Source organism: Ochlerotatus camptorhynchus, unplaced genomic scaffold, assembly GCF_037179485.1.
Source record: "Ochlerotatus camptorhynchus isolate MF236.1 unplaced genomic scaffold, CSIRO-AGI_Acam_v1.1 ptg000516l, whole genome shotgun sequence".
NCBI lineage: Eukaryota > Metazoa > Arthropoda > Insecta > Diptera > Culicidae > Ochlerotatus > Ochlerotatus camptorhynchus.
In genome coordinates, this window is record NW_027041000.1 from 643,250 (window position 1) to 655,485 (window position 12,236).

The 12,236-nt window shown below is 40.1% G+C and overlaps 1 protein-coding gene across 1 annotated transcript in view; it reads right to left on the minus strand.

The window, feature by feature from the left end:
- sca (scabrous) overlaps positions 1–12,236 on the minus strand; it is a 157,515-nt gene that overhangs the window by 95,404 nt on the left and 49,875 nt on the right. Inside the window, exon 2 of the mRNA XM_065236011.1 lies at positions 11,349–11,676. Within this exon, the coding sequence (XP_065092083.1) occupies positions 11,349–11,676 (328 nt within the window). The remainder of the gene's footprint in view (positions 1–11,348; positions 11,677–12,236) is intronic.

Below are 12,236 nucleotides of genomic sequence, written 5' to 3' on the forward strand. Positions count from 1 at the left end.
TCGCCGGGGATGTCGTGCGTGAAGAATTCCGCCTTGGAATCCTTCAGATATTTCACGGCCTCTTCGTACTCCGCTTTTGTTCGCAGCATCACCTTGGTGCCGATCCTGCCGAGCTTAAATTCAGCGGCAACGCCCAGCGATGAGAGATCGCCAATCAGCGTGTTGAGTGGTACTTGCTTCACCACCAGTGGAGGAAGCTTGATTTTCACCGCACTCGGGCCGGCAGAATTCTCGGTTTTGACGGCGTCGCCGAAATCACCGATGTCGCTGGCGTTCGTCGCGGTAACATCGTCGCGTCCGCTCGTACCATCGGACTGTCCTTGATTCTTCTTCCTCTTTTTCGTCCGCTTCACCGGGACTGGGTTGGTATTTCCAACATCGGTGGGCAGAGTAGCGTACCTATTTGAGGTAGGTACCGAGCTACCCTCACCACTGTTCTTCTTCTCCGCTTGGTCACGAAGTCTGCTCCGAGAGCGCTGTCTTCCCATCACGCTATGCGACCGACACTACTGACGACGCGACGTACAGTATATCTGCGAACGTTTGTAACAAACTATAGGTTAATCGAACTACTCGACAGAGCGAGCAAAGACCGAACTGTACTGCTTGATATTAGTTTTGACGGTGGTGTCTCGTTTTGTGCCCGTAGCATAAGAAGCGAAACTCCTCCCCTTTTCAGTATTTTGCTTCCCACTGTATGTATTGTACTCTCCCTGTATTAATAACATGCTACTTGACGCAGGTATAAGTATACCCTTGATGAGTGAAATAAACCGACCTATCTAGTCGGTCTGTTCGCCATTCACGCCAAGCGGGTCACAATTCTGTCAAAGGACATTCAGCTGGTTCTTCGTATTTGTGGTGAACGCTATTAATTTTTCCGTCGAAATCTATCGGCCCTTTTTAGAGCCACTAAAAGATTCCACAAGAGAGTTGGGAAGGAAATTTCTGCTGCTTACAACTGATCGCATCACAGTGAATCCTGATCTAAAAATTGCAACCAGCAAGTGCCCTAGAATCAAAAGCGATACGATGCTATGACGATGACTGTAAGGGGCTTATACCCCGTTCACATTACAGCCTATATCACGTAATATAGACTGTCTTGCAATGAGCACTCATACATAGGATTTCCAGTGAAAACTAGATGTATGAGTGCTCATTGCAAGACAGCGTATATCACGTGATATACGTTGTAATGTGAACGGGGTATAAGAAGCAGAAGGGTGAAAGCCAATTCGCTTTTTCGATTTTCTCTTTTGTGATGACCATAGCTTCCTATTTCGCACTATTTCTGCTATGCTCTTCTATCATCCACAACAATAAACGTATCAATGAATGTGTTTGCCGTCGAGTTAAAGTTATCTGACCGTGTACTTCGTAGTTGCCTCTCCGTGAATGATCACAACTAATCCACTTGCACAAAGAACTACATAGATGGGTGCATGGGATAAGCTTTCCATCTTCAATGTACAAGCACATTAATTCATTCTATAGATGAATTCACAGCGCCGGCCACGTCCTCCCGGTCTTTTGGGGGAGGGAAGGATGATTAGTTCGACGTCCGGTTGTTACTAGAGACCGAGAATACCTCTACATCTCCACGGCTATCTCGGGAAGGATAGTAGTGTAAGTGAGGTATGTTATTTTTAGATTAGGATTCACTGTGGTAAGTGATGTGATCGGTTAAAGCAGAATTTGTTCTTTATTTAAATCTAGTGGGGATACAATAAGGCAAAGTGAAAAATGGCAAGAAACAGCAGAAACGGTAACCACTGAACTACAGAACCTCTTCATAATGCTATATCGACATGTTTCGTCTACTTACTACTCTCTGACGACTGTGCTGGGGAAGCAGCATATGCACGTACGTAATTAGTGGATTTGTTAATTATTTTGACGCTTTTGGACAATGCTTTACATTTACTACTTTTTCAATAGTTTCTTGTTGAACATAAAAAAATAATAAATAAAAGGTGTGGCAAACAGTATTAGCTTTCTCATGCCTGTAACACACCTACTCTGGCGTCATGACATTGTACTACCAACAATCAATACGAAACTAACGATTTTAAATTGACTCACTACTTGACTAGCCTATTGGTCCCAAACAAACGATTAACGTATCCCATTCTAGTCAAAATTCTAGTACTACGCAATGTTTGTTTTGATTCGCTATGAAAGTTTGACAGATAAAATAAGGGGTTATCGGTTTTTCCTATGTTTCGAGAGGTGAATCGATTAGCTTGGGACCGAAGAGAGTACCAGAGCTGAGCCAAAAAGTTGAACACGTTATTTCGGGACCTTCTAGTCTTAGAGTTACCTCTATGATACTACGTTCAGACTATAGTTGATATTAATAACGAAATAACGTAATATAATATGACATCATCACGTGATATCTGCTATAGTTTGAATGTACTATTAACTTAGAGGCACATAACATATGTGGAACTCGATCATCCAAAATCAACCCGATTTTAGTAATTTCAAGTGGTATAGAAGGATATCAATCTGTCAAATTCATTAGACCAGCTGTAAAATGAGTACGGGGATCAAGGGGGTAGTCAATTTTATTTAAATAATTCCAACGTGGTTTATAATTATATGTCTTCTTAGTATTCCTGAACTCATGTCCTAGTTTTTCCTTAACCATTTACGTTCTTTATTTACAATTTTATAGCTAGCTTTAACCAAATCATCACCTTGTTTCACACAGCAAAATATTAACGTTTGTATAATTTAAAAAGTAGATATTTTTGCCGATTTTTTATGCGACGACCTGCGACCCAACTATTTACAGCACAATTTTGATACTTTTTTTTTGCTGAGAAATTCGAAATAAGAAAAATAGAGCAAAACACCTGTTGTTTTAAGAGCCACCGTAACTCAATTCAAGAAAATAGCTCTAAATCGACCAATTTAAGAGATACAAAAAAGTTATTTTCAACAAAGTTGCTTGAAATTAGCTCAGATATAACTTTGCCAAAGAATGTATACCTTAATTTATTCAAACAAAAAAGTTAGATTTTTGATTTTAATGATAATAGGAACCACCCTAGAATTCATTGTCATAAAATGAGGGCCTTACTATAAGGAACAACTTTGTAGAAGAGACTTTTAGTCTAAAGTTTCAATTTCAGGCTCAAAACATATCATTCCACCTAAATCTGCATTCTGTACCACTGTGCAATGCCACAAACGTAAATAATTACTTTTTCGGCGAATTTCTCGAGCATGAAAACTCACTCAAGTAAACCACCACAATGGTTGTGTAGAGCGAGAGTCTTCCTATCTGATAGAATTGGTGGTTTACATTGATTGACTTCGAACTACGAGAAATTTAAGATAGAAGCCATTGCTTACGTTTTCGACATTGGTCCTTATAAACGCTGAGTATTGATATCACGAAAATTTTGTATTGACACATCGATGTCCAACTATGCCAGTTATACCACTGAGGCAACACAAAAAAAGGGATCAGCTTTTAGTCAGCTATTCTGCATGAAGTTTCGTATATGTTATGTGTTAAGTGAACCCTACACGATTGCTTTTATTGACAATAATCGTATTGTCAATACATTCTATATTGACGTCAATACATCGAGATTGACAATATTTCTGAATTCACATTATCAATATTATTGTCAATAATTCCCCTTCGCTTCAATATATTGATGCGTGTGGGGTTTGCTTTAGATGTGTCAAATAAAAGCAAATGCAGATTATAAAAGTGCCCCTCAGTGTTCACTCGGCTGTTGACAAAAGCAGGCCACCCAACTAACAATTTTAGCTGCAGACTAGCTTATACAACCGAAAATTGCCTTATGCAGCTAATTGTTGTCTGTATAAGCTGATCTACAGCTAAAATTGTTTGTTGGGCACTCTCGATGTGTGCTACGCGATCGTCTGTTTACTCGGCAGCAACCATTGTGTGGTCCTCCTCATTGTTCTTCATCAGCAGTTCTTTCGGTCGATGCGTCGTCGACTTTGGAAAGCAACCGTTTCGTGATGAGTGTGTGAGTGCTGACCACATTTTGCGTCCATTGCTGCAATGGACGCGCTCTGACCCTCGTTGGCGTACAAAAATTTGCCATACAATGAAACTACTGGAAGCGGCTCCAGTTCTGATGGAGGAGGCTTTTTGGATAGCGGAAGATAAAGTGTTTATTGTGTTGTACCTTTTGACTATAGCTTTAAGATGTATTGTATAGTGACCAAGAATCCTCGGCTCTGTTAAGTTAATTCGGTTGAGCCTTATCAAATAAATTAATAAACAAAAAAAAAAGTGCCCCTCCTCATTTAATGGGTAAGCCAAGGTTTACTCATTCATGGGTAAATGGGAGGTCTGTCAATAAATGGGTGTTTTTTACCCATCTTCTTAAATTGTGTTTATCGTAAAATAACTTTCAAGTTAGTGTGTTGGGTACTTCGTTCCCCAGCAACATGTGCAAAGGCATACGAGCCAAATGTAAGCAATGCATTTCAACGCCGGTTGTTCCCGAATTGCAACATGCCCACTCAAGCTAACTATACCATCTGATAGAGCAAATTATCTCTCAGATGCTGGTGTCGGTTTGCCAGATTGAGTCTATATTCACGAGAAATCAACGTTTAAAGTAATTGTTTACATTTGGTAAATAGGCCTTTTCACATGTTTCTCTAGTTACTAGCTTTCTCTATCATACGTCAAAACCATCATAGGTCAAAACAAAAACGATAAAGTTGAATGTTGTGGGCTGGACTGTGGAGAGTGTTTATGGTTAGGGGCACGCAATAACCTTTAACTCCAACGCAGGCAACGGCTGTAATTAGATTAATTCCATTAACTACTGCTTTAATTACCTGGCCCTCTGGATATGGATGATGTCAACAACAAAACATGATTAATTTAGTACATGGGACTTTATTTACTTTTGATTTCCCACACTTTAGTACCTAGTTGGGTGAAATAAACTTTTTTTTTTCTTGATTTGTTTTCCGTACTGAGTACCTATGCTCGTACCAATGCTACCAACGCCAGGGAAGCAGCTCCCACACCCATCCTTCGTGATCAGAGATTTTATACCTCAGAAAATCCCGGCGGCGCTTGAGATATAAATTTAATTTTGGATATTTTTTTTCTTAACTTGTAAGTAAAATTTTACTCAACTGTGAGTTGTTTTTGATAGCTTTGTTACACTCAATTTACAGTGTACTACTCACCTTTCGCGTCACTAGAGCCGCTAGTGTCGGGAAAAATCGTGTCTTGGGGATAATATAAGAGTGAACCGTATTGTGAATTTATAATATTTGGTGTAACATTATTCGAATAACTGCAAAGTAGATACAAATGTATACAACTGTAATTATTCTGATAACATTTCTATACAAAAAACATTCAGCTAATTCTGCGACATGTTAGAATTTTTTGAGCGTGATAAATTGAAAGATTTACTATAAACTTTATCGAATATTATTTTTTTAATTCAATTAATAAATCTTCAACATTACACCGTTGCATAGTATTATTCCTACTCCACTACTCCTCAACATTCGGATATTAATGCTCACGCATCTCGGTCAAATGCCCATTCGGATGAGCCGAAAGAAAAATAAACAAATTGTATTTACATCCTGAATTTATGAAACAGTTACACATTTACATTTTTAATTAAGTCTCTTCACCTCGTACCGCACTCTTTTCTCGCCGGATTCAATTCAGGACCCATAACTGCATTCCAGTGCTCAATCCAGTATCCAGACATCGCCCGATATTTTACCCCATATTTTTTGTTTGCTCCAATTCTCGTGCTGTTTTTACTGCCATTGCCTCTGACTGTCGTGCGCGCCGTGTTGAGGTAACTGAATTTGCAAATATTTTCCAACCAAACACAATTAAGCCCGGGAAAATTGAATTCCTGCTCGCTTGATATCGCTCACCTCGGCCAGTTGAGTTCCAATACAATGAGTAAAACGATTTCATTTGAAAATTGCGTTACTTGACTATCAAGCTGACAGTCTTTAACTTTGATTTGGCAATGCGGCAAACCCATCCTCGTAATTAGACAGAAAAAGGGTCAAACAATCAATAATCCTTAGTTTAAATAGCCACAAATTGGAATTGCTCCAACATTATCATAAAATTAAATTACTCTCGACCTCGTGCGACTGCAACCACGCAAAGTACAAATTGGTCGTCCCTCGCCGGAATCAGTCTGAGCTGCCTCCGGAGACAAACCCTCTCAAGAAGCTGGGAAATGGTCCACATGGTTCAACTTGCTGCTAGCCAAATCCGTTTTCTACCGTGATATTTTTTTTCTCCGCTCGTTCCTTATGGCTTGCTCATTATCCAAATTAAATCACTGTTACGGAGCAGCTCCGAACCAAAACTTTGCTCGGTTTTGTGGGTCGGGGTTTCTTCGGCGTAAATTTGATTCCAATGAGAGAATTTACCCCCACGAGAACGAGCACTGTGGATGGGGATGGTTGGGACCTCTTTTCTAAATTAATGTGTCAGTTGAAAGTTTATCAGATGAAGCATACGATGTGAGTGAGTGAGCGACAGAATTGAATTGCCCGGGAAGGAATTTTGTCAGAATTTTATGGAAATCACCTAGTTTAGAAAGCGAATTTCATTTGAAATAAGCATTATGGACTTAAAGAGAAGCTGTAAGGATTAGCTGGATGTATAGTTATCCTTTGTCACTTGGCGTAACCTCTTCTGGGGATCCCAATCCAGCCAATGGCTGAAAGTCTCCTTAATAAAGTAACCTAACCTACCCTCGGTGAATTTTGTGATTTGGTAACTCACATTTGTTTTTCCAAAATTTAAATTGCTGTGCATCTCGTACTCGATTTTTTTTTTCAATTATTTTAGTTTTTAGGCTCAAATTTCAAAAAGGACTCCACGGAGCCAATAAATATTTTTTAATTTACAATAATGAGGAACATTGTTTATGAGTTCTTTTTACTCTTTTTTGAACGCGACTAAAGTTTAGCATGCGCTTTTCATTAATTATAATTTTATATTGTTCATACATTCCAATTGATTAGCCCTTCAGCTCTTCATCTTTGTTTAATTTGTTATTCTAATTTATATGTTAACGTTTTTCAACTAGTTTACAAGATACCCCTTTGGGATGTGTTTTGCTTGAATTTAAAAATAATTTGATAACCTACCTAACTACGAATAACTTAACCTAATTAGCAAGATTGCGTATGATCTCAGACAGGCGGCTCTGAACCTTTCGATGATGAGCGTATTCCACTCCTCAAGTGTCTGAAGACCAGTCAGGCGGAGGATCTCAGAATTCCGAGTCCGTGGAGGACTCTTGAGGAACATCCTAAAGATCTTGTTCTGGATCCTTTGGAATTTCAGGTGATGGCACTTAGCACAGCTCTCCCATATTGGCGTTCCGTATTCAATGGCGGGCGGATGATTTGCTTGTAGACGGCAAGCTTGTTTTTAATAGAAAGGGTGGACATTCTGTTGATAAGTGTATAGAGTGGCCTAATCAAAATGTTGCACTTGGTGGATGATTTGTCCACATGGGAACGGAACAGCAACTTACTATCAAGGGTGAAACCAAGGTAGATGACTTCATTTGACCACTCTATGTGAGTATTATCAAGGTGGACTTTTAAGTTGACAGGCGGGACAAGCCGAGGTGCATTGGAGTGTGGAAATAGAATGTTATGTGTTTTAGCTGCATTGATACAAATCTTCCAGCTTTTGAAATAGTCGGACAAATCATCCAGACCTGATTGGAGTTTTCTCGTCAGAGCACGGATCACTCGACCCTTATAGATGATGCAGTGTCATCCGCAAACATTGACAAAATACCACCACCAGGAAGATGTTGAAGAGGATAGGACCAAGGAGGCTACCCTGGGGAACCCCTGCATCAACGTTGAACGTATCAGAAGGTGATTAGTTTAAGAAAATCTGGAATGATCTGCCCGACAAGTTGTATCGATGCAGATTGTACACTAGGCCATCATGCGAGACATTGTCGAACGCCTTCTCGACGTCCAACAGTGCCATGGCAGATGTATTGGAAACGGACATGTTCCGCTTGATGATGCAAGTAACCAGTGCGAGTTGGTGGATGGTAGAGTGGCCTTTCCTAAACCCGAATTGCTCTTTGAGAAAGACGTTATTATCATTTGAATATACCAGCAGACGGCTGAATATCAACTTTTCGAATACCTTCGAGATGGAGGCTGATGGGGCGATAGCATTTGGCACTGGTAGGGTCTTTGCCAGGTTTGCGGATTAGAATGACTTTGGCTAACGTCCAGCCTGCAGGTAGCCAAGCACCAAACACTTATTGAAGATCGCTGCAAGGTGCTCGAAGAAGTCAACACTCAAGTTTTTCAACTCGAGGTTGACCACTGCTCGATCATTCGACACCAGCGGCCTTTATGTTCTTGGTTGATTTAATCGCTGCTGTCACCTCATCAGCCAATATTCTACTTTCGTCAGGGAAAACTACGGGGGTGGCAGCGACTCTAAGTATTGCCTCCGATACTGCAGGCTCGTAGGGACTCACCATGGCTTGGCCAAGGTTATGTGAATTCACAAAGTGTTGACCAAGAACATTGGCCTTTTCAACTGGGGTTATGAGTAAGGATGGATCCGAATTCTGATTAGGAGAGGAAAGGGGAGGGATGGGCCTCGGCTTATTTTTTTAAAATCATTGCCATTTTCAAGAATGGCTTAGCACAATCTGGGAGAGAACGAACCTTGTTTGCAAAGTCGATATTTCTAAGATCAACCATCCTGGCTTGGATGATTTTGAAACAAGCTTAGGTACCTCATATTTATCCCTCTAGCTGTGTCAACATTCCCGAACTAATCAGATTCCGTTTACATACGGTCTATCACGCTTCACGTTCACTCGATTCTACTCTTTTCTATTCCACACTAACTCTATTTACTACACTTTGTTGTAATACTACCTTCAGCGAAAACAAATGTTCTTGCATTGTCATGGTCATCTGTGAGGAGGTGCGCGTCTTGTGCTTTCCCTTGAAACCATTCACGACCATCAGCTACCGCCCGTCCAGTCTTGGGCGTATCTAGCGAGGCATCCTTCAGTTTGCTCACAATCTCCGATACTGGCGAGAAACCAGCAGACGGACACTTTTGCAAGCCGTAAACTTGCTGATTCACGGCAACGTCGTCCACCGAATCACCACCAAAACTCGCGACGGACACATTATCAGCACTTTCCCCGGCTAATTTGCCAACCGGACCGTGTTCAAACTCGTACACGGTGACGAGACTCTCGATAGAACTACACGCCGAAACAGTGACATCCGAACACGGTGAACCGGCCACCTGGAAGGCAATGAAAATCACAAGCACACTGGTTACAAAAAACGCATCAGTGCAAAGAAACGGATCCAATTAACGTCACTCTCGCGAAAGCAAACCCGTCTTCGTTACCGTTCGGGAACGAAGGAACTCGGTGAGCAATTTTGTGATACGGAATTTCCACTGAAAATCAATCGGGAATTCACGAATTTCACCACACCGAACAGCGAAACACGTTCAAAAGCACTTTTGGAAAACTTTCGAATCGAAAACATTTAATTTTTTGCAAAAATAGTTGCGAGCGAACCAACATCAACACCGACCATACAGAGCTTTTTCACGCACCTTCACGTTGCGCGCGAGCTTTCAAAGACAAAAAGTATTTTTTTTTTAACACAATAATGTTGGAATTTTATATCATGTGTTTATTGTGTTCTTGATGCTTTTAGTGAACATCATTATCTTTATAATCGTACAAAAAACAACAGTTTTGGTCAAAAACTGGCAAAGATACATGTACGACTTTTTTTTTGATTGATTTTTTTTTATCAAAATTCCGTATGAAAGAATTTTAAGGATACTGTGTTCTAGGAGGATTAGATACACATAATTATATTTATAACGGTAAATAAGTATTCAGATTTGGTGAAAAAAGCTGTCACTGTTCATCTTAAAGCCTTATATTAGTTTTATATTAGTACTACAATTCGCGTTGGGTTAAAAAATTACACAGTTATGGTAGGTTAAATATTGTTTATAAATTTTATTTGTGAAAAATACACAGCAAAAAATTAATCTTAATATCATATAAAAGTACATGCTCTTCAATCGTATCGAAAATATGATGTAATATTACTTGCCAAAAAAGACAAAATTTACATTACGCTGATTTTACTGCATTTGTTTATTTTTGTGGCCATAAAAATTACATGAGGTTTTCGACATGATTGAAGTGCATCCTCCTGGATGTAAAATTATACTTTTTGCTGTGTAGATAGAAATTCTCGTCAGTCTTATAGTTGGTGCCAAATTAGACCAATAATGTTTCCTACAAGCATTTCAGGAACTCAGTCATGAAGAGAATAGTGTAAAGAAATTCAAAATTGATCTAATGTCCGTTCTACAAAGCAGAACCCTCGCTTTACCTCTCTTTCTTAAACGGGTTTTAACAATAAATGAAATGTTTCTATCAAAGATGACTTCTAAATTTATTTCCCTTTCCATAAGTACTGTTGAATTTGATAAAGAGCCACACATTATTGAGATATTAATAAAAATCTAACACAGCTCTTGATTCCAAATTCGTTCTACGAGTTTCAATTACATCCAAACGCATTGAAACGCCATTGGATTTTTTTCGGCCTACGGATGAAGGTAGAAAAAGCGAGTTCGCTAGGAGCGCTTCTTTTGTTTTGAGAACAATGTGTATAAATATTTACACAACACGCTCTAATAGGCTTTGTGATGTAGCCATGTAGCTCGTGAACTAACGCATCGATCGGTTAAAGATCCAAATGCCCTTTCAAGACGTTTGCGCCACCTCTAAATCTAAATATTTTTGCTTCATGCTAGAGGACATCTCTTCCCATTCCATTTTTAACAAAAAAAAAAAACGAACGAATTTTTGATTTTATGAACATTCAAAAATTGGCTTATGTAACTATTTTTTGTAGTTATAAACTGTTCTGCAGCAAAAATTATTTGTTGGGTAGTTGCACTTTTTGGAAAACTTTCAATGAACCATTTATTGATCGCCATATGTTCAACGAAGCGTACAGTTTTTCTATACATCCTGAGTAATTATTGACAGAAAAACCGTCACCCACAGTAGGATGTTTTCCTTCTGGCCATCAGCTTCATAATCTTATATTACCAGAGGGTCTATGCAACGCAACGGTATCATTGGAAATTCACACCCCACGATTACTAATTGAATTCCTATCAATGTCATCGTCGTTTTGTTCTGTCGTCCCCACCCGTATCTGTCATCGAGCATGCTGCCGGGGGTGACTTTCAACCGCAGAAAAAACAATTAAATTCCACCTACCTTCTCACGTTGCCGGCTCAAGCTTCGCCGGATGTCCTCTGCACTCTGGACGGCTTCCTCGCGCAGTTCCCGCACCAACACCTCGGTTTTCTCCTGACGCGAACGCAGCGATTCCAACTCCAGCTTCATGGTGGAAAAATCCGCCCGCAGCGTATTGATGTCCTCCATCAGTTGGTTGCGCAGCTGGGCGTCCTTGGACACGTTGCTGGACGATTCCTGCAGCTCGGCCAGTTCGGAGCGAATTTCCGCTATCGACTGCGACAGCCACTGCACCGTCAGGCGTTCCTTGTTCGGTGAATTGCTCTCCCGCAGCACTTTAATGTCCTCTCTGTATTGATGGGAAGACAGAAATGATAGAGAAAGGATGAAAATAAATAATCAAACAGGAGTTCATTATTTTTCCCATCGAAATGGAATTTGTTTTCTTTTTTCATGAATACAGAATCGGTTCTGGCGTTATAATAAATTCGTTTTCATTTTCCTCGTGAGGTTTTAATTAAAAGTTATAAAGAGGAAAGCTGGAAATAATGAGGAGCTTGCAGGCAAACGACATACATACAAGACGAGAGGGTACTTTTTAAGCACAAATGAGTACACAGCTAGTGTAACGAATGGCTGCGACACACAATCCACTTCGGTTAGTGGGAAGACATAATTCCTGGGGTGTACCCGGCGCACGGCAAGGCAAAAGGAAAACCGAAAGATACAGAAACCTCCCTTCAGGGGACTGATCCAATATTGAAACATTAAAAGACAATTTCGCTGCCCACACAATGACACGCCATAAAGTTGCAGCAAGAAGGAAAGTATGTAGGTATCTATCTACTTGAAGAAAAATGGAAACCTGCACTGAAAAGGACGGAAGCCGGAGCAATAACACGCAATAAT